The sequence below is a fragment of the Staurois parvus genome, unplaced genomic scaffold (assembly GCF_062004578.1).
Source record: "Staurois parvus isolate SC_StPar_1 unplaced genomic scaffold, SC_StPar_1.0 ptg000023l, whole genome shotgun sequence".
NCBI classification, from domain to species: domain Eukaryota; kingdom Metazoa; phylum Chordata; class Amphibia; order Anura; family Ranidae; genus Staurois; species Staurois parvus.
Window position 1 is genome coordinate 4,028,284 of NW_028317819.1, and position 26,302 is coordinate 4,054,585.

General features: G+C 41.2%; 1 protein-coding gene across 3 annotated transcripts; it reads left to right on the forward strand.

Moving 5' to 3' along the window:
* The first annotated feature begins 344 nt into the window (after positions 1 to 344).
* LETMD1 (LETM1 domain containing 1) lies at positions 345 to 24,995 on the forward strand. Of its 3 annotated transcripts, none has more exons than XM_089692851.1 (9): positions 345 to 475; positions 5,766 to 5,917; positions 6,285 to 6,400; positions 7,116 to 7,198; positions 12,185 to 12,371; positions 13,431 to 13,532; positions 15,101 to 15,253; positions 19,142 to 19,238; positions 20,738 to 24,995. In XM_089692851.1, the coding sequence occupies exons 1-9, from the start codon at positions 411 to 413 to the stop codon at positions 20,809 to 20,811; spliced, it is 1,029 nt and encodes a 342-aa protein (XP_089548977.1). In that variant the 5' UTR covers positions 345 to 410; the 3' UTR covers positions 20,812 to 24,995. The 3 variants fall into 3 exon arrangements, with proteins under 3 accessions (XP_089548977.1, XP_089548985.1, XP_089548969.1); XM_089692859.1 differs by lacking the exon at positions 345 to 475 and adding an exon at positions 5,194 to 5,374; XM_089692843.1 differs by lacking the exon at positions 345 to 475 and adding an exon at positions 5,500 to 5,630.
* The last annotated feature ends 1,307 nt before the right edge of the window (positions 24,996 to 26,302 follow it).

A 26,302-nucleotide genomic window follows, 5' to 3' on the forward strand; every position in this document is an offset into this window, starting at 1 on the left:
TTTTCAGTTCCTTACGTGCCAGATAATTAGCATTTTCAGTGGCCCAGCAATGTCAGAGTCCATAGTTCTCCCATAAGGCACTGTTGCCATCTAGTGGCTGGTAAAGACAACTAGACTTCATTTCACAATGGTGCTGAGAGACAAGAACTATACAAGCTGCTCCATACTACCTACACTTTTATTCTAATTCCCAGGTCTCTCTTCAGCCTTGCAATGTTGAAGTTTCCTTGACCTCCTACTTCCACTGCAGAGTCTTCCCATCCCAGAGATCCAGCCACTGCACATCCTCCTCAGAGCAGGGAAGAGGCTCCGTGCCCTCAACAAACATGGCCTCCCCGTCACCGTGTCCTGTCATGTGACCTGTGCACTACTGACCTTGCAGATGAGCGAGGCGGCTCTCCTCCTAGAACATGGCGCTGTACAGGTTGGGGATGGATGGAGGGGACCGGCGCCTCATGAAATGTATTATAACGCTGTGAGTAGCCGGGGATGAGAGGACCGGGGAGGGGGAGGGGTAGGTGGGTGTCATTAGATGTCACATGGTTGCCATCATGACAGCACCTGCTGCTAACGACCATCATCATGAGGAACAGTGTGCAGGGCAGTGTGGTGACAGGAGATCTCTCCAATGGCCATACACAGAATGATTTTATATATGATCGTATTGGTGGGCAATTATCGCTTCTCACCTATGTGTTTGCTGCAATGTTTGTGTGGGCACAGCAGTCATTTCATTTAAAAGGGTTGCTGTACCTGTGGAAAATGCTGGAAAAAAGTCCTTTACACCGTTTAAAAAAACCGCTGCTTCAGGGAGATCGCATGTTGCTTTTGCACCATGTGAACTTCCTGCACCCGAAACGCGCTGTGTTTTCAGATGCATGGGAGTGCCATTTGGAATGAATGGCAGCCTTGTGGATTTGTAAATGAGCAGCACATGTTGGCTGCAGGTGGTCGCAGGTTCAGCAATTGGTGCGATTTACACGCTGTATTACATTCACAACAGCATGTACCTAGCCTTAGACCCCAGTCATACTGGGTGCGACTTTGCCTGCCATGCGAATTGCAAGTCACACCCTATTGTCTGCAATTACAGCGGTCATATCGGTGCGGTTCCGACTTGATCAGATCCGCACCGATTTCTAAAGTAGTACATGTACTACTTTTGGTGCGATTTGCATAGACATCTGTGTCAGATATCTTGCAAATCATGCATCAAATTGGTATGTCGCCCAACTTTGAAATCATGTGACTTCGCTGTAATTCACACAATTTTAAAGTCAGGATCAGTGTGACCAGGTGTTATTGTCCAAAGACATACAATCAGCAACGGATAAGACCAGTGCACCATACACTTCATAATCAGCTCCAGTTCACACTAGAACACGGTGTGGGAAACTTGTGATCAATGAGCATTTCCCACACAGCGTTCAACACGCACTGCCCTTGTGATCTGCAGCAGGTGTCAGTGCAATGTTAACGACACCCCAAACAGTGGTTGCAGTGCGTTTGCCTGCACTGGATTGCATGATACAAAGCCACCATGTAATCTGGTTGCAATGCATTTCCAAAAGTAGTACATGTACTACATTAGGTTTACACTAATGTGGGTGTGGGAATCACATGTGTTTCTGTACACGCAGCCAAAACGCACTGCTCTTTACAGACAAGCAGGGTTGCCATTCATTCTTAATAGTACCCTCATCTAAAAACAGCACATTTGCAGGTGCAGGAACTGCCAGGAAATCACATGGTGCAAAAGTACCATGCGATTTCTCTGCAGTTGCATTTTAAAAATGGTGCAGGGATCTTTTTCCTGCATGAAACACAAGCACAGCAGCCCATTCAAATGAGCCTGCGCAAACTTTACTCACAGAGCCGCAATAGTGTGAACCTAGCCTTAGGGATGAGCTCAGACGTGTTCAGCCACATGTCCTTACCCAACTGTGCTATTCCGATGGAAAGCTATCTCAAGCATTCCCTGCCCCATGGTCACACATATGTGGGGAATGCCTCAGTTGCCTATGATTGGCTGTCAGCTTTGACAACTTCCCGGTGGGATAGCTCAGTTGGGTTTGGACTCGTGTCTGAACACATATGAGCTCATCATTGTTAAAACAGAACTAATGTCATTAAACTTTCCTCCTCTCTAATGGTCTGGGTCCCTCGCCATCACTGTCATTTCCCCAGGTGCCAATCTTCAGGTATCTCCATTGGCTGCCTTGGGTTGATGTAACTCCTGTGCACGCACAGCTCAGTTTACATGCCGTAGAAGACTGTGAGCAGGCAGGTAGGTGTATTTTATCACAGCCATGCAAAGCAGTGTTCTTACAGTGAACACGCAGCCCCATAGTAAAACACACAGTTAACCCTTTGATCGCCCACATGTTAACCCCTTCCTGCCAGTGCCATTAGTACAGTGTCAGTGCTTTTACTAGCAATTATCATTGTAATGATGTCAGTGACACCAAGTTCGTTCCCCCCAGTGTCAGAATGCCTGCCGCAGTCTCGGATCACTGCCGTTATTAGTAAAAATGTTAAAAAAAAAAAAACCCCAGTATATATACCGCCAATTGTAAACGCTACAAATTTCACATAAGCCAATTAATTTATACGTATTGGGATTTTTTTTTTAGCAAAGACATGTGGCAGAATACATTTTGGCCTCAATTTATGACAAAATTAGATTTTTTTAAAATTTTTTACTGGACATGTTTAATAGCAAAAAGTCAAAAATATTGTATTTTTTCTCAAAGATGTCAGTCTTTTTTTTTTTTATTATTATTATAGTGCAAAAAAATTAAAAATGCACAGGCGATCAAATACCACTGAAAGAGAGCTCTATTTGTAAGAAAAAAGGACGTACATTTCATTTGGGTGCAGCATTGCATAACCATGCAATTGTCAAAGTAACGCAGCGCCATAATGAAAAAAAATGGCCTGGTCAGGAAGGGGGGTAAATCCTCAGGAGGGCAAGTGGTTAATCAGATCTTAAGACTATGGTCACCATAAGGCCTCATTCAGATGGATGAAGGAGAGTGGATAGTCTACTGTGTTCAAATGTTGCATCTGGACCCAACGCCATTAGCTGCAGTTTTTTATAGGGCCAGAAACACCATCCTGAGATGCATCACACAATGTAAGGAAATCTAGCGCTCAGCAAGGGAAACACAGTCCCCAATGATACAAGGAGAAGAGAGTATATGGGTATTCCAGGGCTATAATCCAGAGGCTGCTGCTGTATAGAGTTAGAAGAGACTCTGCAAACAAGCATACGGAGAGAAGCAGTGCTGATCTGAGTGTAGCACAATGGGTTTATTTATGACAAGCAGTAAATTGCACACTTACAACATAAGAAGTAAAAACAGATACTCATTAAGGAAAACCGCTGACGGCCTGAAGAAGGAGCATGCTACGTACCTGACGAACTGGCATCATGCCCGATGCCCACAGAGCCTCTGGATCATCCAGGAAGTGCTGGAAGCCACCAGCACCACCAAGGATCCTTCTACCAGTGTGTCTCCCAGTGTGAAGTGGCCATGGCTGGCGGAACCTACAACAGATAGCGCCTTTTTTTGTTTTTACTTATTTTGTAAGTGTGCAGTTTGTTGCTTGTCATAAATAAATCCATTGTGCTACACTTCTGCTCTCCTTATGCATCCTTACATGCAAACTGTCTGTCCAGGGTTGGTCAGGGTCCCTAATCACATGAAAGGCCTCATCCACACTGGGTGATTGGTTAATGTCTCGTTAAGGGCTGTGTGTTAGGTGCGTAGGGATGCACAGGTGTTATGTGCATCCTTGTGCCAGCAGTCCCATAGATGCATATTTGACACACAGCCGCATGCTCCCAATGTGATATCCATGCAGGTGCAGGTGCACAGCCCCAAATGCAGCCAGGGTGTGTTCAGGATCGTGCACCCGCACCTGCGTGGATGTCACATTGGGACACAACAGCTGTATCTGTGGAGCCATGTGTTCCAGTGTACATCTATGTGACTACTGGCATGGATTCATGCAACCTCTGTGCACCCCCATGCAAACGTGGTCTTAACCGCTCATCCAGGATACAGATCTGGCTGCAGCTTTCGCACAGACAGGGGGGAACAATTCAATATAAAGTATTTTTGACACTTTTATGCCAGTATTGGCCCATTAGAAAGTTCTGCACTGAATTCATGAAAGCCTTGTGGCAGTTTTAGTAAGATTTCAGTCACGTGACAGTTTCAGGTTGGTCTTATTTGCTCCACTTTCACGGTGTCCGTGTGACAAAAAAAGAATTTCTGCCAGGTCATAGATAACTGGAGGTAATTAAGACCAACTCAAGTTGACATATAGAGACAGGCCATATTTATCAGAAACGAGGGTTGGTGGTGGGGGGGGGGGGGATTATGCGTCATCTGTATGATTGTGTTTTGAATTTGCTTCATTGGTTTGCTGGGACACAGGCTGCTTCAGATTGAGGCATTCCGGAAAAATATTCCACATTTTATCCACCAGATAGAGCTGGTAATCATATGAAATAATAGTATTTATTGCTTGCGACATTCGCCTACCAAATGTTTTATTCATAGATCCCTTAATCCTTACCCTAATCCTGAGTGATACCACTGAAGTTAACCTCTTAATGTGACACTAAACAATGGCTTTACTATTTAATTATCTTGCAGTACTATTTTTCATTAAGGAAGAATTCCGGGCAAAATTATTATTTTTCCATGCAGTGGGGCTGTGCCCACAATGCATGGGTTAAATTCTTGTTTTTGTCTTTGGTCTCAGAAAGCAAAGATAATTATAATTACCTAATCCACCATTCCTTTGAGCGCAAGACCGGTCCCTGCCCCCCCCCCCTTTGCACGCTAGCCGTCTTGTGAATGGGTTGTTCCTGATGTCATCACGCCCATAGACCAGCTTTGGACGTGAAGACTGCAGGAACAGTCCACCATTGGACGTGGGGGGAGCACAGTTTTCCTAAGGATCAGAGGAATGGGTAAGTACAGCTTTTCCCTGAGCCCATGGACAAAACTAGCACTTAACCCATGCAGTGCTGGCACAGCCCCACTGCCTGGGAAAATAAAAGTTTTGACTGGAGTTCATCTTTAAATATTTGCTGATTGACTTCTGCCTCCTTATATTGTCTTCCATGAGCGCCTGAACCTCTCCTTTTACTTTCCTTCTGTTTGTTTGGAAGGAACACACTACACATCCCACAGTCCATAGTCCCTAGTCCATCTCAGAAGTGAGCAAGAGAAGGTGGCTACATTCCTGTACAGTGGGAGCATGGAGAATGAACGTAGCCACCCTCTAACAAGATGACAGATTACAACAGCAAAAAGGAAGAGTCTGGTGATTTAGAGGAGGGTGAAAGCACTAGAAGGTACTTTTTTGGAATTAAGGAAACATGTTTGAATAGATTTTTTTTTTAACCAGAGTTTATTGTCCCTTTTAATCCATGCTTACCTTGGTTTTGCCAAAAGCATCAAGCACCCTGCACTGGGAATGGTGACAAAACCTCACCAATTCGTCTCCAAAACAAGCAGCAAGCAGGCAGAGGGGTATTTATGGGAAAGCTCAGACATAAAAGCTGTGTCCTGTATATTTCTTCGCACCAACAATGGAGAAATGAACGGCAGGTGGGGGATGTTTTATAAGCCACCTTTTAGCTACTCAAGTGGCTCATAACTATGCAATATAAATTTTAAAAAAATGTTTTAAAGTGTGTGCTCACTGTGTTCGGTACCAACAAATACAATTCATTATTTTCCCAGTTACCAGCCATGCCATTTGTCAACAAACCAGAAGCCACGAACCATTCTATCCATATTAACGTCGAAGGCCAGACATCTGAATGCAAGATATGAGCAGTTTTTGGAAAGAAAGTTCCCCAATTTTTATACGCTATATTCCACTTTTATGAAAGGTAAAATTCTAATCATAGTTAAGGACATTGCTGGAAGAAAGTGTTAACTGTTGTCCTGTAGTGTGTGGTCAACCTAAAATAATTGACCTTTATTTATTGGAATACCTTGGCTTTGGTGCTCATACTAGTTTTGCTGGTACCCGGTAATGTCACAATGCTTGAGTGATCTTGGAGATTATTTACTAAAACTGGAGAGTGCAATAGCTGGTGCATCTGTGCATGGTAGCGAGTCGGCTTCTAAGTTCAGCTTGTTCAGTTAAGCTTTGACAATAAAACCTGAAAGCTGATTGGTTTCTATGCAAAGCTGCACCACATTTTGCACCGTACAGTTTTAGTAAATTTAACCCCCTTGTCTTCTACTCTACAGGCTTTCGGATGGTGTTGTTAGATGGGAAAGAAGTACACGTGATCAAGAAGAATATGATAAGTCAAGGATTAAAATATTACCAACTGCCTTACAGGGAAATGGAGAAACTGAGGCAGGTATGTTTGTATACGCAATACAACACAGCTTTATAATCATTTACAAGGATTCCACATGGGCATAAAAAAGTAGAACTCCAAACTAACATGAAGGCAGATCTTGCTTTAAAAGAGAACCAATTTTACCTAATTTTGTGCAATGTGAGTGTAGCTATTTTTCATCCCAGTATTGGACATCATTAGAAAAGCTTCGGGGAATTCATAAAGGGTGTTGTAGAGGCTTGACATTTATGGTATCTATTTACTTGAAGCAGCCCCATTTATTTTATATTGGACCATAAATTGGGTGTTTTATTGTGTTTGTGTGCATTCAAATTCATTAGAGTGTTTTTGTATTAAAATTATGTTCAGCAATGCTGATTTTTAACGTGCGTGCCTGCGTGCGTGCGTGCTTGCGTGTAAAAAAAAAAATTACAAAATTGTCCTGAAAGCAAAGTTGTTAAAGGACATATAAACTTTCAGTTTGAATTGGCTACATACATTCCAAGCACATCAATACAAAAGGTGTGCATATTCTTACTGTGTGAAACTCTAGCTCTCTGCAGGGAAGCAGTGCAAAGGTGTGTCATAGAAAGTATTTAAATGGAATTTTTACATTTGTGACCTAATTACAAGTCACATTGTTTTGTTGAATGTGTTTGTCTTCTTCTTTCAATCTGCATTTGTGTTGCATTTGTGTTTTTTTTTCCATATAGCCTTTCTCTGTCTCCCTTAGTTCCGAAGAGATATTATTAAAGCAGCACCAGTGATGATCATTTCAATTCCACCCTTTGCCAATTACTTTGTCTTTGTCCTCATGTAAGTATAGTACAGACATTTCTACTGTTAAATGACATGATATTACAGTGTACACCGATCAGCCATAACTTTATGGCTGAATTTTTCTGACCCAACCTTCCCCCCCCCTTCCTTCCCTTTTCCTTCACCTCCAGGGGCTTGCCCTAGTCATGGGAGATCACTCTGTTATGTAGTGAAGTGACTCCATATATTCTCCTGGTAGGAAATTCTTTTTTGAAAAAACTGATTATCATCCAAACATCACGGTTACCATCAGGCTACTGCAAACTAACAAAAGTTCTCCCAATACACTTACAGATGAACCTCAAAAATTTGAATTTCGTGCAAAAGTTCATTTATTTCAGTAATGCAACTTAAAAGGTGAAACTAATATATGAGATAGACTCATTACATGCAAAGCAAGATAGTTCAAGCCGTGATTTGTCATAATTGTGATGATTATGGCTTACAGCTCATGAAAGCCCCAAATCCACAATCTCGGAAAATGAGAATATTGTGAAAAGGTGCAATATTCTAGGCTCAAAGTGTCCCACTCTAATCAGCTAATTAAGCTAGAACACCTGCAAAGGGTTCCTGAGCCTTTAATTGGTCTCTCAGTCTGGTTCCGTAGGAATCACAATCATGGGAAAGACTGCTGACCTGACAGTTGTGCAGAAAACCATCATTGACACCCTCCATAAGGAGGGAAAGCCTCAAAAGGTAATTGCAAAAGAAGTTGGATGTTCCCAAAGTGCTGTATCAAAGTACATCAATAGAAAGTTATGTGGAAGGGAAAAGTGTGGAAGAAAAAGGTGCACAAGCAGCAGGGATGACCGCAGCCTGGAGAGGATTGTCAGCAAAAAGGCCATTCAAAAGTGTTGGGGACTTTCACAAGGAGTGGACTGAGGCTGGAGTCAGTGCATCAAGAGCCACCACACACAGACGGATCCTGGACATGGGCTTCAAATGTCGTATTCCTCTTGTCAAGCCGCTCCTGAACAACAAACGTCAGAAGCGTCTTACCTGGGCTAAAGAAAAACAGACCTGGTCTGCTGCTCAGTGGTCCAAAGTCCTCTTTTCTGATGAGAGCAACTTTTGCATCTCATTTGGAAACCGAGGACCCAGAGTACGGAGGAAGAATGGAGAGGCACACACTGCAAGATGCTTGAAGCCCAGTGTGAAGTTTCCACAGTCTGTGTTGATTTGGGGAGCCATGTCATCTGCTGGTGTTGGTCCACTGTGCTTCACTAAGTCTAGGGTCAACGTAGCCGTCTACCAGGAGATTTTGGATCACTTCATGCTTCCTTCCGCAGACGAGCTTTATGGGGATGCTGACTTCATTTTCCAGCAGGACTTGGCACCTGCCCACACTGCCAAAAGCACCAAAACCTGGTTCAATGACCGTGGGATTACTGTGCTTGATTGGCCAGCAAACTCGCCTGACCTGAACCCCATAGAGAATCTATGGGGCATCGCCAAGAGAAAGATGAGAGACATGAGATCGAACAATGCAGAAGAGCTGAAGGCCGCTATTGAAGCATCCTGGTCTTCCATAACACCTCAGCAGTGCCACAGGCTGATAGCTTCCATGCCACGCCGCATTGAGGCAGTAATTGCTGCAAAAGGGGCCCAAACCAAGTTCTGAGTACATATGCATGCTTATACTTATCAGAGGTCCGATATTGTTCTATGTACAATCCTTGTTTTATTGATTGCATGTAATATTCTAATTTTCTGAGATTGTGGATTTGGGGTTTTCATGAGCTGTAAGCCATAATCATCACAATTATGACAAATCACGGCTTGAACTATCTTGCTTTGCATGTAATGAGTCTATCTCATATATTGGTTTCACCTTTTAAGTTGCATTACTGAAATAAATGAACTTTTGCACGATATTCTAATTTTTAGAGTTTCACCTGTACAGTACACACTGAGGTCCTAATTCTTATATTTGATAGACTCCATATTGGAGCACATATAGCAATGGATGATTTAAAGTGGTTGTAAAAACTAATATAAAAAAAATTACGTTTTGCCATAAATGAATACATTTTAATGGCAACATGCATACATCTGTGAGTGTACCTCAGAAAAATGCTCCCTTAGCTTGTCTCAGCCCTCCAATAACTGCTGGTCTGTGGGCGTGGCTTAGGATTAGAGAATAGTAGGCGGAGATATGATGTCACACAATCAGGAGAAAGTTGGTAGGAAGGGGTTAACGGTAAAATGCCTAGGAATCCTGCAGCCTAATGCGGCAATATGGACCAGGAAACATTCTCATGTAAAACTTTGTAAACAGCAATTCACAAGCTAGGTGCTGTGACTAGAGCAGGGCAGTAATCAGCTGTCAGCAGACTTACCTAGATAACTACAGCATTACTGAAGTGATGCCGATCTATGTCATAAATCACTGGTACTGAGTTCTTGATTTTGTGAAGGCAGAGACCAGCATGGAGAGGACACCCGCTCCCCCACCCCTTTGCAGTGTATTACATGGAGGCTCATGCTGGTCTTTTCTTCAGCACAGCCTGTCACTCACAGGAGAAGGGGAGTGGCGACACCATTTTTCAGGGGGTTATTTCTGGAGAAGGGGATTGCTTCAAGATACCAAACTAAGCTCAAATGCTTAGTAAGGGTAAAAGCTATTCAACTGTAGGATTAGATTGATTTGTGCGTTTTTTTTAGGTTTACAACCACTTTAACGGCAGGTATGCCTGGAGGGAGCTCAATCCTCCTTAATGGTGCAGGGACTCATTAGAAGCTCAGGAAGAGCACAGAGGCAGCTGAAGGTGTCCATTGTGTTTCTGTGCCACCGGCTTACTAGCCCCTTGGAGACCAGACGCAGTTGTCAAGTGTGAGAATGAATGATAGTTATACCAAAAGTGGATTTAGCAGGATAAGAATACTAAACTTATATCTTGTGCACCGTTCTTTGCAAATGTATATACTGTCTTTGGCTTTCTTACAAGTGCTGTATCAATACTGCTCAGCTAAGCCTGAGACACTCATCCACTTTCTGAAAACTGTATCTTTTAATGAAGTTTTAAATAAAGAAATATATATATAATTTTATTTTTTTCTTTAAAAGTACATTTATGGTGACTGTTTTTACTTTTGTTAACTGGAAAACCTTTGCCTGGGTGCTCCTCTAATCATTTTTGACTTCACCCTCTAAGCTTAGCTGTGGGGAGTGCTGCTAAACCAGGAGAAACCAGGAGTACAGAGATGCACAGAAAATGCTCACCAATATACAATCACTGGCCACCTCCATGCTAGTGCCAAGAAAAAATCCTCTACACCAAGGGTCTCCAAATGTTTCAAACAAAGGGCCAGTTTACTGTCCTTCAGACTTTCAAGGGCCCATATTGTGGCTAGCAGGAGTAGAAAATGCCCCTGACCTAGCATCAATGAGAATAAACATTACCTTAGGGTAATCATCATTGGTATTCGTGGCATAAATAGTATCAGTTGAAGACCTAGTGCCCCATTGTTGGAGCCAGTGGGAGGAATACTGCCCCATTGTTGGTTTCAGTGGGAGGAATGCTGTTACATCATTAATATTAGTGGGAGTAATAGTGCCCCGTCATTCGTGTCGGCAGGAATTATGCCCCACTGTTGATGGAGGAATAGTCCCCAAGGGCCAGATAAAGGCAAGCAAAGGGCTGCATCTGGCCCTAGGGCCACAGTTTGGAGACCACTGCCTTACACCATTACACCACCACCAACAACAACCTGAAGCGTGGATGCAAAGCAGGATGGATCCATGCTTTCATGTTGCTTACGCCTAATTCTGACCCTACCATCTGAATGTCGCAGCAACCAGTCTGCCCATTCTCCTCTGACATCAACAAAGCATTTTTGTCCATACAACTGCCCCTCACTACAAATGTTATCTTTTTCTGACCATTCTCTGTAAACCCTAGATATGGTTGTGCGTTAAAATCCCAGTAGATTTTTGAAATACTCAGACCAGCCAGTCTGGCACCAACAACCATGTCATGTTCAAAGTCATTTAAATCCCCTTTCTTTCCCATTCTGATGCTTGGTTTAAATTTCAGGACGTTGTCTTCACCACGTGCCTAAATGCATTGAGTTGCTGCTATGTGATTTCCCAATTAGCAATTTATGTTACCAAACAATTGAACAAGTGTATCTAATAATCTAATAAAGTGGCCGATTAGTGTACATATAGTAGTGAAACGTGGTACAAATATATATATATATATATGTATGTGTATATATGTATGTATATGTATGTGTGTGTGTATATATATATATATATATGTGTGTGTGTGTGTGATAAAATGAAAACACAAATAAATATAAATAATATATTTAAATATGTGTAGAAAACAGCCGGCACTATTATAATGGTGCAAAATATGTTAAAACTAGAAGTTTTAATATATTTTACACCATTTTAATAGCGTGGCACTATTTTTATAATTGCAATAGCGGGTACCTTGCAGTGCCTGAAATTAAGGATTTTTACTGATTAGATTTTGTTTTACGATTTTAAAGAAGCAAATATCTGAAATATGAAGACTCTGCTTTAGTGTTTTCCCTTTTTAAGCTTATGTAAATTAGTTGAGGCATGATGTGTTGTGTCAGATGACAAATTTGGGTGTATAAAGCAGCAGAAGCTAAAACATTATTGGCTTTTCCTCTTGGCTGGATGAATTTTACTGAAGTGTATTGAGAGAGAAATGAAAAGGATGCATGTAATACATTGCTTTTGCTCACTTCTGCTGTTTTTGTACCCATGTGTCATCATAAGCTGAAACATTTTTGTAGCTTCTCCCTTATCTTTATGTGAATGCTGCAGGGTGTGAGCACAGTGACTGACAGTTGTGTGTAAATAACAACACAATAGTCACTAATGGGTGAAGCACATATCTTTTGATGTATTAGCACTACTTTCATATTTTGCCTTTTAAACATCTTAAGCGTTTTCAGCAATCCTTATAGTAAATGCAAGGCTCTCGCTCTTTCTTCTCTTTTCAGGTATTTTTTTCCTCGCCAGATGTTAATCCGGCATTTTTGGACTCCCAAACAACAACAGGAGTTTTTGGAAATTTACCATAGCATGAGAGAAGAGGTCTACGAGGATGTACTAGAAAGTTTACAAATTGCAACTTCTAAAGTCTCTGAGGAGCCTCTGCACAATAATATGGTCCAGTTGTTTACACAGGTAATTTTTATACTATATCACAGATGGTAATACACAGGTCCACATCAAGAACAGTCTGAATATATGTTGATCGTACATGCCTGCCTTTATATTGATTTTAAAAAACATCAGCATTAGAAAATTACAAGTTTACAGTGAACAACTCTGCAGACATTTGTTTAAATGGGTAGTGTTATTTACAACAGATGTTTTTTCTTGCATACTCTTTGGTACATCAGGGGACATCTGCAAATGTCATTGTGTGTGTTTCTCCTGATCAGGTTGCTTTTACACTGGGTGACCGGTCTCCTCACCATCCCGTTGTAGATTTATGGGGCTGAGTTTGCTCTAAGTCCACTTCACTAACACCAGTCAGGGTAGCAACACTGGAGACAACAAAGAGTGACAGTTGCCGCTTCTGTGTTGATTTTAGAACAGTGATAAGCAAGCTGATACTGCACTGTTGTCTGTCTCTGTACTTGAGCAGTAACAGGGGTGCTCACTGCCTCCCTATCATAACCGGGCCTGAGCAATGTCTTTTATTCCCCATAGCCAACTCATAAAACTCCTAAAAGCTCATGGGGATAGCAGAATTGACAGGCGTACCTATGTATACCTGAAGTGATGGGGGAACTCTACAGATACCTCCTTCTGGCTTCTGCTTGAGAAATTAAGATTTAGTGCTTAAACTATGTGTTTTTGCCTATTGCATTTATATGGAACCACCATATTCTATAGTACTTTGAAGAGATTTCCATTAGTTCTACCCTGTAGGAGCTTTAAATATAGGGTCCATTCAACAGGAAGACAGATGTGTAAAAAAAAAAAAAAACCAAAAACCCCAGAGACAGATTGATTGAAAACTGATTACCTGCCAGTATGTTTTTTTTGTGTTGGAGAAACCCCACAGGGATAACATATGGATTCAATGTAAATAACACTAACATCCTGGGTGGGAATTGAACTGAAGACCTTTAGCTCTGCAATACAACTCCATAGTTTACTCAGTAATGTTATTTCATTTTTATAAAGCAGTGTACATCATAGTTCCCAGTTGTATAACAAACCTTTCTATTCCAGGTGCAGAATGGAGTTCATCCCCAGTTGGTGGACATTGAAGCAATCAAAGCCGCTTTCTCAGGCCCCCCTCTGTGTATGACAGAATTGGATATTCCTCAAATGGTATTATTTGGTGGCAAAATATTGTTGGTTCCCAAGATCCTAATAGTAGCAACTCCTGGCCAGCAGTAGGGGAGGTAGCTGAGATGATAGCAGGAGATGTCTGAGACTCCTTGGCAGGCACCCCAGCAAGGCATTCCAGTTTGGCAGCTGCATCTGTGCTTCTGTCCCTCTGGTGAGCATGAGGAGGGAGCGGACTGGCCCCATCTCTTGGCTGCTCCAGTCCAGCCCTTCATCCTCCTCCCTGTTCTTCCTAGTCATGGCTGTGGTGCTTGTTCTCTGCTGCAGGTTGGATTGGGAGGGAGAGCGGGTATAAATAAGTGGAATGCGCCGTGGAGAGCCATTGGGAGAGGAGGCCGGTGAAGCTGATGTATAGCAGAGTTTCGGCGGCAGTGAGGAGACCAGCATCCTCTCACATTGGCTGCTTGGCCACGGCTCTCTAAACAAGATCTTAACATTAATTTGAGTAGGTAGATTTTGAGACACATTAGGGCTGATTTACAATAAATGAATCCCAGGAAACTGAACTGTGGCCAGTGTGGAACATAAACATAGAATAAGGCTGGCAACACATTATACAATCTTGTACAATTTTTCCTTTAGATTTATCAAAACCATATAATTTGACATCAAACCTAAACACTTTCAATTTGTATCCAATCAAAAAGGCCCTTGTACTACATAGATGAGAGTAAATGTGAAGGAAATCGAACAAGAAAATTGTATAATGTATGGCCAGCTTAGAGCTGGATACACACTATAAGAAAATTGGGTGAATGATCGTTCAGTTTCCTTAATGTTTCACATCAAGTCAAATCCGACAATGGTACTAATTGTATAAAAATTCTCAAATGACAAAGGCTATTTTTTTTTTGTTTGATGTAGAAACGTAGCATAGGTTATTGTTTGTTATTTTTGATCATGTGCAGTTGTTCGTATTTGATTTTTCTCGTACAAAAACAGTACACGTTAATTGAAAATTGTTTGTTCTGTTCACGTACGAAAAAAAATTTGGAGTTTGTCCCTTCGGAAATTTTTGTTTAGAAAGTCTGAATCAAAAGTTTTTTTACACACTATACCAAAATCGAATGATTATTCCTTGTGTGGAATTTTTCTTCAGATTTCCTAATGGTGTGTACCACACTAGGGTTGCTAGGGGCAACCTGTAAACCATATATCATCCTGCTATAATATAATTTCATTTTCCAACTTTCCACAGAACTGCAGGAATATTCTTGTATTTACATTCTCCTCTGATGGTACATATTTGCCCTTATAAAGGTGCTGAATGCTGCAGACCTTTCAGAGGAGAATGTTTCTATTCTGTTACCTGTAGACACAATGTAATGTTCCCCTTTGAATGTGGTTATGCTTTCATGATGGTTGGTTGGGTCTCTCTGGCAGTGCTTGTCTTTTGGATCTTTCTTCATACTTCATAAAGCAGCCAGTGTAACACCTGTGCTCCTGGGAAGCCCACAAAGCCTGCCTTGTTTCTGAGGCCAGGGCAGGTTTAGGAAGTAGTGTCCTATGACATGATGTGGATATCTGATACAGCCTTTTGTTTTCTGCAGAAAGCTTTAAGCCGCGTTATGTTCCTGACACCACACCTCCCAGGCTTTTTCCTGAAGCGCCGTCTCAGATCGCACATTTTAGAGATTTGGCACCTGGACACTTCGCTGCTTCAACTTGGGGTCGATGAACTTACTGATGAGGAAGTAAAAAGGGTTAGATAATTTTATTCATTCTACAAAAGCTCTTCAAAATTTAAATTAGCTCAAAGTTTGTTTCAAACAAAAGGCACTTTTTATATTGCTGTTAGTGATTTTTTTTTCACATGCTGACGTGGCATCAGCAAACCCTTTCCTTACTGTGTAATGGTGTTTGAAGTGAACCGTTGCTTTCACTCACTGAAACTCCCTAGTGGGGGGCAGAAGCAGCAGGGACCAGTCTTGTGCGTGGAGAAATGGCGGATTAGGTGAGTATATCTCTGCAAACCCCTAGACAAAAACAAGCAGTTAAGCCAGGCAGTGTGGGCACAGCTCCACTGCAGGGGGAATAAAAAACACATTTTTCCGGAGTTTAACTATGCTCTATTATCAGTGCAGTTTGACCACACCCATCCTTTACTACTCTCCTCCAGGTCATTGAATACCTGCACCTATTCTTTGTAAAAAAAAAAAAAACCTAGTATGTATGTGTAGGTGAAAACAAATAACTGTGCTGCGCTCCTATATTGATGTAAATCAGGGGTGTCCAAACTTTTTTCAAAGAGGGCCAGATTGGATAAAGTGAACATGGTGGAGGGCCGAACATTTTTTCGAACATTCTTTGAACCCTTACAATTAAATGCAAATAAATTATTTTATGCCAAGTTAATTGCAAACGACATACTTTTCATTTCATAACATTAAGATCAACTGACAGCTGAGTTTTCACAATGTATTGAAAATAAATTTAAAAAAAACTTACCTGCACTAATGTGAAGGGTGAAAAAGGTAGCTGGAGCTGAAGTCTCTGCTCGGCAGCCGGGAGGGGAAGAGAAACACACTTCACGCTGGAAGCCCGGGCCCTGATGTCACCGCCCTCTGTCGCTCCCAGCGCGGCGCAGTCACGCATGCGCACTGGTCTCAAGCAGAAGACTGTCTGCCACAGAAGGGAGGGCCGTGCGACAGCCGCATTTACACAGACCAGGGAGAACGCGCCGCAGTCAGGCATGCGCACTGCTCTCAAGCAGAAGACTGTCTGCCATAGAAGGGAGGGCTGTGGGAGGGCCACATTACACAGAGCAGGGAGGGCTGTTGGAGGGCCGTATTAAACCGACCCCCGGGCCGGACTTTGGACATGCCTGATGTAAATAAACTATAAAAAACAGTGTAAGTCCTTACCATATATAATCTAAACAGTACACAAAATTACTTAAATGATCCCTTTAGGATATAGAGAAATATTAGTGTAATAACATTATTATGTGTCCAATATCAAAAATAAAGTAAAATCCTCCTTTTCTGAGAGATGGGTACAAATAGGTGAATTCACTCCAACATATAGATGATTGCGGTATATTAGAAGCTCAATTATGCGCTCACCTCCATTTTTAGCCCAAAAATACAGGCTAAACAAACTTTATTCTAAAAGGAGAATCAATTCCCCCTGATGAAGCCACGTGACCAGTGGCGTAGCGCATAGGGGAGGGGCTCTGACGTCACCACGCCCAGTCGGCTTTCATACGGCGAGTACTGCTAGTGTGCGGTGCACACAAGGAGATATGCATTAAGGCTTGTTTTAATTATGAAAATGTGAGTGCAATATAATGGCTATGCAATAAAGTGTTTTATAAGGGTAAAGCACTATCTTTTGTTCTTTCTTTGGCATTATATATGTGGAGACTTCTGGAGTGGATCAAGGAGGATTATTCCCCTTGGAGGTGAGGAGGAGGAAATATCCATCCATACATCCACAGATCTGCATAGGATAGTAATGAGAGGAGAGGCACCAGGTGGATAATCAGGAAATCACGCTGTGAACACATTCAAAGAAGGTGGTGAACATCAGTGCACATTTTATCCTTTTAGGATAAACAGCTTGTTTAGCCTACATTTTTGGGCTAAAAATGGAGGTGAGCGCATAATTGAGCTTCATATATACCGCAAACATCTATATGTTGGAGTGAATTCACCTATTTGTACCCATCTCTCAGAAAAGGAGGATTTTACTTTATTTTTGATATTGGACACAATATTTCTCTATATCCTAAAGGGATCATTTAAGTAATTTTGTGTACTGTTTGGATTATATATGGTAAGGACTTACACTGTTTTTTATAGTTTATTTACATCAATATAGGAGCGCAGCACAGTTATTTGTTTTTACATAGATTCTGACACTATTTATGAGTTGGTGTGATGTGTTTGCGAACCTATTTGTGCCTTTATAATAAGGTGATTTAATTTTTATTAGTTTTGATTCAAGACACATTTATTCATTTTTTTATTTTATTTATAATTTTTGTATTTCACCTATTTATAGAAATTCACCTTATTCGCTCACAAGTAATAATAAGCATTTGATGTATGTGTAGGTGCCTGCTTTGATGTCTCCCTATGGTTTGGAGCTTACAAATGAATACTTTTAATAGCAACTCCACTCAAACCAAAGTTCTATATTTGGAGAACATTCTAGAGACAGACATTGACAGGCCATTCTTGTTTTTTTTAAGCTGAGCTTCCATTGTCAGCTACCGAGCAGATGTTTCCATAGAGAGTCCAGGAGCTGTCACATGCACTGTTGAAGCTCTGCACTTCCTAGTGCAGTGGTCGGCAAGCCGCGGCTCGCGAGCCACATGCGGCTCTTTACACGCTTTAATGCGGCTCTTGTGTGCCGGGCGCCCGCTCCCCTCCCTCCTCTCGGGCGGCAGGGACTCTGCAGCGTGATCCAAAAAAAAAACAGCCAGGGCAGCGCGCTCAAATGCAATGATTGGCCAGTCTCGCTGCCACTCACATCCTGATAGCCAGTGATTGGCTGTCAGGATGTGTGTAGGCGGGGCAGCGTGACGAACGTAAGAGGAGCTAGGCTCCTCTCACAGTCCGCCCTGAAGACCGGAACGGCGCGGGAACACGGCGAGAGGAACGCGCGGAGCAAAGGTAAGTAAATTGACACAGGGGGGACTTGGCTTACTACTTGCTACTTACTTACTACTACTATATGAGGGATGAATTAATATGGGGGATGAATTACTATGGGGGATGAATTACTATATGGGGGATGAATTACTATAGGGGGGATGAATTACTATAGGGGGGATGAATTACTATATGGGGGATGAATTACTATATGGGGGATGAATTACTATAGGGGGGATGAATTACTATGGGGGATGAATTACTATAGGGGGATGAATTACTATAGGGGGATGAATTACTATAGGGGGGATGAATTACTATAGGGGATGAATTACTATAGGGGGGATGAATTACTATGGGGGATGAATTACTATGGGGGATGAATTACTATGGGGGATGAATTACTATTTGGGGGATGAATTACTATATGGGGGATGAATTACTATGGGGGATGAATTACTATAGGGGGGATGAATTACTATGGGGGATGAATTACTATATGGGGGATGAATTACTATGGGGGATGAATTACTATATGGGGGATGAATTACTATGGGGGATGAATTACTATAAAAACTTATTGAAACTAAAAACAGTGTACCATCCTATGTATTTTCAGTTTTAAAAATGTGGCTCTCAAAATAAATTTCAATCGTGGTTTTGGCGAGATTTGGCTCAGTTGAAAAAAAAGGTTGCCCACCACTGTCCTAGTGGATTTGGAAGCTGTGCAGTCCTGTCACATATACTGTGAAAGGTGTTCATGAATGACAGTCGTGACCACAAAATGGCAGGTCAATGACTCACTTGGTAATGCAACAAGGAAAAGGTTAGCTGTCCCTTAGCATGTACTTTGAAAAAGTCAGTAATGGCAGTTCAAAGATGAGTTCTTTTTAAGAAAGTAAGAAAGTGGTGCAGCAGTAGCCTGGGAATAAGTGTTACAGGTTATTCTGCTGCATGTGATAATTGTGTGACTTTGCTTGTTGCAATCATCAGGCGTGTTACATCCGAGGGCTGAATTCTGCTCATCTTGGTACAGAAGCTTGCAGAAGGTGGTTAAGCTGCTGGATCCAGCTGTCTAGAGACTTGGAAGGTAAGACACTACTGTATACTTATTAAAGTGTTACTAAACCCAGGACCCTGCGTTCACTATATCTGGTCTCCCACAGTACACACAACATGGAAATGCAATTATTATAGTAAATATAAACTGCTAAATATATTTTCTCAACAGCCGTTAGAGTAGTCTTGTGACTTCTATCAGTGTCCAGCAGAGCACTGGTTACAGCTTGTTGGATGAGTTTTCATTCTCCTGTAGGAGGATGCAGAACCCCTGACCTCTGTCTGGAGAGTGTTGATCATGTGCACTCTCCAAAGAAAAAAAAAACTCTCTAGCAATACACCGCAAACTAAGCATGTGCAGCTTGCCCCAGAGCCTCTGTTCTATCAGGAGATATTTAGTAGACACTGGAAGACGGGGAGAATCAGAGGAGAGAGGATCAAACATCCTTTTTACACAATTTAGAGGATTAACCCCTTAGGTTCCGCAGTGAGTATAGCAAGCATGCTTTACTGAATATACAGACTGATTTTACTGTTGTGGGTTTGGTAACACTTTAAACTCTTCACCATGTTAATGTAAAGTTTGGCCTGCTGTCATTGAGCAGTTGCCGTATATTTCCCTTGCACATATGGGAGTCAGTGGCTGAACTGTTTGTTCAGCCAAACATAAATATAACTAACAGGTGGCTATATGGCCAAGTGGCTAGGACTCTTAGTTTGCAGTGCTGGATTTTCACCAGGTTTGCTGCATTCCCACACTATACTTACACTGTGTATGTTTCCCCTGCTTTCTAATAGAGTAGTTGGCTTCCACCTAAACTTGCCCTACTGTATATGCTTGCGGGAATGATGGGTAGCGACACTTCTTGAACAGGAATGATCCAGTGTTGTCTATAAAGTGTTGAGAATAAAGTATCAGCACTACAAATCAAAATAAATAGCTTATGAAAGAAAATATATATGATAATTTATAATACATATATAAAGCTTCTCTCCGTCCTAAGTCACACTATCGCCCTTCCTAGCTACGTAGCTGCACAGGTACTAAATAGTCATGGGCTACTAATTTTTAAGGTGAGCAACATAAATCAGATAGTCATCACAGGGATAGCATGAGTGGGGCTGACTGGAGATGCAATATATTTTCAGGTTGCTGTCCAAACTGACAGGAGGTCTGTAGTGCTGTTGTCACTGTAGACAAGTGTCAGCAGTTAATACAAATACTAAGATTTAAATGCAGCATCCAGAGATCAGGGATCAACTATCATCTTTGTTAGTATGAAAAAACAAAGCCATTTTGTCAATGCAACTAGGGTTGAGGCTGTTTAGGCATACTGGATACAGATACATCAAAGATACTGCATGCACCTTAAGAACTTTGCACTTTACCTGCTATGAAGAATTATGTTATTGAAGAGTTTCAAGTTTGCATGAATAATTATCAGTATTGCTATGTATTAACATATATTAAATGCTGTCATGTTTCCCTTAAGCAGCCTAAATATATTAGGTGTGTTTTCCCTTTTACAGTGTCTGAGGCATCCTTATTGTTGCACAGTATGGTCCTTCTATCTACAAACTACCACCAGTTCCTTAAGGATTGATCATTCTCTGAAACATTAACAGTCTGAATGTTTCCTTCTGCTGCAGCTACAGAGACTGAGACACGATGACATAAAGTGTGCACCATGGAGGGTTTTTTTCCTTTATTTTGTTAATGATTCTAGCCAGATGTTGTTGGAATACTTCACTCGGACTTGTGGAACTATTTGTAGGATATCTCACGTTACCTGGACAAGTACTTGAAAGGTGGATCAATGGGACCAAACAAATGGTGTGTTTTGGTTCTGTTAACTTATCTTCACAACTGACCCAATCAATTTGAATTAACCATCTGCAGACTTTCATTATATGTTCTATGAGTTCTAAACATAGATGGTACATTGTGGTCCAAACTCCACTGCAGCAAAGTTTAAAAAAAAAAAAAAAATTTAAAGCGGAGTTCCACTCAAAAGTGGAAGCTCCTTATTTGTCTCCTCCCCCCCCCCCCCCCTCCACTGCCATATTTGGCACTTTTTTGGGGGGGGAGCAGGCACCCGATTTGACAGGTACCCTCTCCCACTTCCGGCTCAGTTTGCCACAGCCTGCGCATGTGCAGTGGGCACCAGGCTGTGAAGCCGCAAGCTGTTACAGCCTGGTGCCCATAGCTGAGATGATGGCGCCGTGGCTTAGAGAAGGGACCGCGCAGGTGGGACCCTGGGACAGGTAAATGCGTGTTTAGTAAAAGTCAGCAGCCACAGGTTTTGTAGCTGCTGACTTTTAATAAACACTAAAATGGCTGGTACTCCGCTTAAAGGACCAGTACAGTTTAGGTTATGTTCACACGGCCATTAATCTGTTTTTTGATTTTTTTCTTTACCCGACCCATTGTGTTTTGTGAAAGATGGCAGTAGATGCCATTGATGGTGTACCATGGTATTTTCCTGAGCCTCAGAGGTAATGTGGTCAGGAGATCCATCTCTGTCCTTTCTTGTTCAAGGCCTATTATTCATGGAATCAAAAACATAACAGAAGAGCCTACAGCATTGCAAACAGTCTATGCCAACAGACATTGGGCTTCTGCCGATGGTATCAGTTTAAGACATTTCTGAAATCATTCAGAATTCATTGATGGGAACTTTGACCTTCAGTTGACCTGCTTCATGCAAGTTTTGCATTCCCATTAATTTGTATGGGAATAAAAAACCCACTTGAAGTGGGGGGAAAAAAATCTCAACACCAGCATGCGATTGGTCTTAATATACATAAGCAATGTGTCATCTTTACTCACTGGCCAGCTGCATGCATGTTGCCAGCTCTGCAATTATCTACCTGGGCCAGATTTAACTGAATGACTATCCTTTTGGTGCAGTATCTTCAATGAAACCAGTCCAGCCACCATTCCTATTGTACTTATAGTATGAGCTTTGTTGATATAGCTTGTCTGTAACACAGACAATGAGAGTCATTTGGTATATACAGCCTTAAAGTACTCAGGGTGCCTAATAACTGATGCTCAAGAATGTATGTCTTTCACTTTTATACTTAGTTACCAGCAGTGATTCTAGAGCGATATCCTTTATCAGTATTACTTTCTGTAGTAGACTTCAGTACAGAAGTGCAACGCACATTTACCCAAAGCAGTCACATGCCTTTTTATTTCAAGTTTAACGATGTGAAAATAAAAAAAAAACTGCATATAAGATTTAATATTTTAGTAGCAATAACAGCCATCTCTACATAAGTTTTATTTTATTTATTTATTTTTTAGCCTGCCAGTAGATCTGTTAGGGACACATTATAGTTGTAGATAGACACACAGGGGAAGATTTACTAAAACTGGAGAGTGCAAAATCTGGTGCAGCTCTGCATAGAGACCAATCAGCTTTCAGGTTTTATTGTCAGAGCTTAATTTAACAAGCTGACGTTAGAAGCCGAATGGCTACCATGCACAGCTGCACCAGGTTCTGTGTGCTCCAGTATTTGCGAATCTCCCCTACAGTTTTAAATGGGATTTAAAGGGTAAACTCCACTTTTCTGTGAAAAAAACGAATATAGCATATACAATTGCTACAAGGCATATTGTAATTGAATGTTATTAAAAATATTTTTTCCTTTTCAATCTGCAGTGCTGTTAGTTTCTGTAAAATGAAATGCAATATGGCAACCTGGAGGCTTTCTGTAACGGTGTACATAACAGCCCTCTAAATGTCATTTTCTGCCCAATGTAGGAAACCCTGCCTGTGTTGCATGCTTTTTCTCAACTTCTCTAACCACTTTTGCTGGACAGCTTGGCTTATTGCAGAAAACAGAGTTACTGGCAGGGTCAAGTGGTAGAACAACACTGTACAGGAGGACTCAGAAAGACAGGAATTCTGTAATGGTGTACAGAACAGCCCCCTAAATGTCATTTTCTGCTTGTGTGATTGGCCTATTGATTTTCCCAGAAGTCTGCACTAAGATAAAAGTGAGATTGTGGGCCTCCCTTGCAATTTTTGGTGAAATGCCAGAGTGAAAGCATGTCCGAAGGAATGCAGACCTTGCCAATTTCCTCATTAGATCCATGCACGTGCAGAAGCTGAGTTATAATTCCAAAACCACTCCCATACAGATTGACTCAGCACATGGACACAGACAAACTGCTACTTTTTCAGAATAACAAAAGGTAGGAAATTGCAACAATGTTTGTTAAAATCCTTGCAATGTGCATAGGTTACCCAGAGGGAATGCTTTTTTTTTCTCAGCAAAAGTGGAGTTCCTTTTTAAGTAAGAAAGAAAAACAAGTTAACCCCAACTCCAGCTAACGTTTTTTGAGCAGTTACAGCTATTTGTTTTCTTTTTTGGGAGGAGGAAAGTTTTAGGCTTGAATTAAAGCTGCCCAATATAGGAACTCCTGCCTGTGTTGCATGCTTTTTCTCAATTTCTCTAAGCACTTTTGCTGGACAGCTTTGCTTATTGCAGAAAACAGAATTATTGGCAGGATCAAAAGGTAGAACAACACTGTACAGGAGGACAGAAATTAGCTGTGCTAATGTTATCTACAGACTTCATCATATATGTTGTTTTTTCTTTTTTTTTTTAAACACAGTCACACTTTAAAGAGACTAGGAGTGAAGCCCATTTCCCAATCCACTTATATTGATGGTGTGGTCCTCCTCACATGACAGTATTTGAGCCTGATGATTGGCTGTTTGGCCTGAGTACTGCATCATGGGAGGAGGTAATGTATGTCCTTATACCTAAAAACCTCTGTTATTGTGCAGTAACTGTGACAACAGGTGGGCAGCACAGTGGCTAAATGGTTAGCACTTCCTCCTGGCAGTACTAGTGTTGTTGGTACAAATCCTAACCATGGTATCACCTGCCTGGAGCTTGCATGTTCTCCCTGTGCTTGCATGGATTTCCTCCAGGTGCTCCGGATTCCTCCCACATTCCAAAGACATGTGAGTAGGTTAATTGGCTCCTGTCTAAATTGTCCCTAGTATGTGTATGAATGTAAGTTAGGGACTTTATAGATTGTACACCCCTTGAGAGTTAGGGACTGATGTGAATGTACAATATATATGTAAATTGCCAGTGCTATATAAGTACCTGAAATAAATAAAAGGGTAGAGGGGGAGGTGGGTGGAGTATATATGGGCCACAGTGGGTTTGAACTAATATATGCTTTTCCCTAAATGGGCAAAATAACAGTCTTTCAATCCGATTTGTGAAAGATGAAGTTTGCTATGGGTTTCTTACTGAATTATCATACATAATTGACATCCTGTTAGATTAGTTCTTCAGTAAGAATGGGCAAAGTGCAGTACCCAACCAATCAGAATACAACTTTCACTGGTCTTAATTGAGATTGGTTGCTATGGATCTGTGCACTTTACCCTGTTGATTAAATAAGCCCAATATGCGTCTTATAATCACGCTTCCCATGTACATCTATACATACCTTGCGTTGCACCTTACTGCACTTACCCTTTTAGTTCCAGTGACATTTCTGTTATACTAGTGGCATTTTCTATACAAACCACTTTATAATATTTTAGAATTGTAGTGGATATTTCAGAAACATTGATCTTTGTATGAAGAGGTGTTTTTTTTTATTGTTTATGTATGATATTACGGGTTTGTGAATATTTGTTGGTCTGGGTTGTATATGTGTAAATGATAGAAAATATTATATATTAAGCCTTTATGGTGCACACAGCATGTTATGGAAAGAATGATTGTTTTAAATAAACTTGTTTAAACTGTGGTTTGGCCTTCTAATCCATTGACAAACACTTTTTAATTCTAGATTATAAAAAGGGTGTGATGGGTGTATTTAACCTCCTTGGCGGTATGATTCTTTCCGATTTTTTTGTGCTGAAAGCGGTACCATTTTTTTGCATGGAAATATGTAGTTTTTTATTGTAGGCTGTAATTTTTAGGAATAACTCACTGAAATCTGTACGAACAAGAGTCTAGTAAACATTCCGGATATGATAAAATTTGAAACACGAAATCATAAATTATAATTTAATAATCATAAAAATAATATAATACATTTAATTCAATAATATAATCAAACCAAAAACACTGAAATTTGAAATACAGAGGCAAATTCGCACATCACTGAGCAAAGTCGCAAAATTGTTTTCAGTGTCTGATGACAAATTTCCCCACGAATCGTTATCACTCAATTCTGCAAGTAGTTCTGATTTACCATCGCTGTTCTAAAACCGCTTTTGACGTAAAGGGACGCTTTTTGGACGCCATGGACGTTTCCAGGCAGAAAGAACATTCAAAATGCAGGCAGGGCACAGGACAAAGCAGTACGGACAAAATGTATGTGAAATGCATTGAAATAGCAATGACAGCAAAAATAAAATTTTTTAAAAAATTCAAATTTCCCACCGGTTCCGAGCGAAGGACAAGGTAAGTGCTGCAGGGACCCCCAGAGACCGCCGCATGGTAAGCCTGAGTGTAGCTCGGGGATACCGCTCTTGGTATAGAAATTTTACCCCGAGCTACACTCGGGAACACCGCTAAGGAGGTTAAAGGACAATTCTAGAGACAAATATTGTATTCTGGTAGCTGTATGAGGTTATTACCTATAATCATATAATTTTTCTCCACATTTTACATGAAGACTGAGCTTTTCAGAAAAAGCAAGTTATAAGTTAGAATAGATTACTGCGTGGGGAAAGGGCGCTTACAACCATTAGCTTTTATTCATATGGTTGTAAGCTTCTGAAAGATACCAAATTGTTCATTTAAACATTATTTCCATAAGAGATGTGCATGTAAGGTATTTTCTGTATGTCATTTACCTGTAAATGCCTCCCTTGTGTAGACATCCAAAATTCCTGAGATTATTGCTGGGCACTGCCATCTTGGAGATGTCAGTGGCCCCAGCAGATTCACACTCATTGCTTCACTCCTCTGTGGGCTGCTACATAAAAGATTATGGAGGGAGTGGATGAGCTGGGCCAGCACAGAGATTACTATAAGTACTCCTAGAAGAGCAGAGGGTTATGATAATGAAAGAGGGGTTGTTTTAGGGACTTGATTCTTTCTGAA

What these genes read in the sequence shown, in the direction of transcription:
- LETMD1 (XM_089692851.1), top strand. Translation starts at nt 411, where the DNA reads ATGGCGCTGTACAGGTTGGGGATGGATGGAGGGGACCGGCGCCTCATG. An exon ending in AATTGGATATTCCTCAAATG is followed by an intron (nt 13,533 to 15,100) that starts GTATTATTTGGT and finishes TGTTTTCTGCAG; the next exon opens with AAAGCTTTAAGCCGCGTTAT. An exon ending in CTGATGAGGAAGTAAAAAGG is followed by an intron (nt 15,254 to 19,141) that starts GTTAGATAATTT and finishes TGCAATCATCAG; the next exon opens with GCGTGTTACATCCGAGGGCT.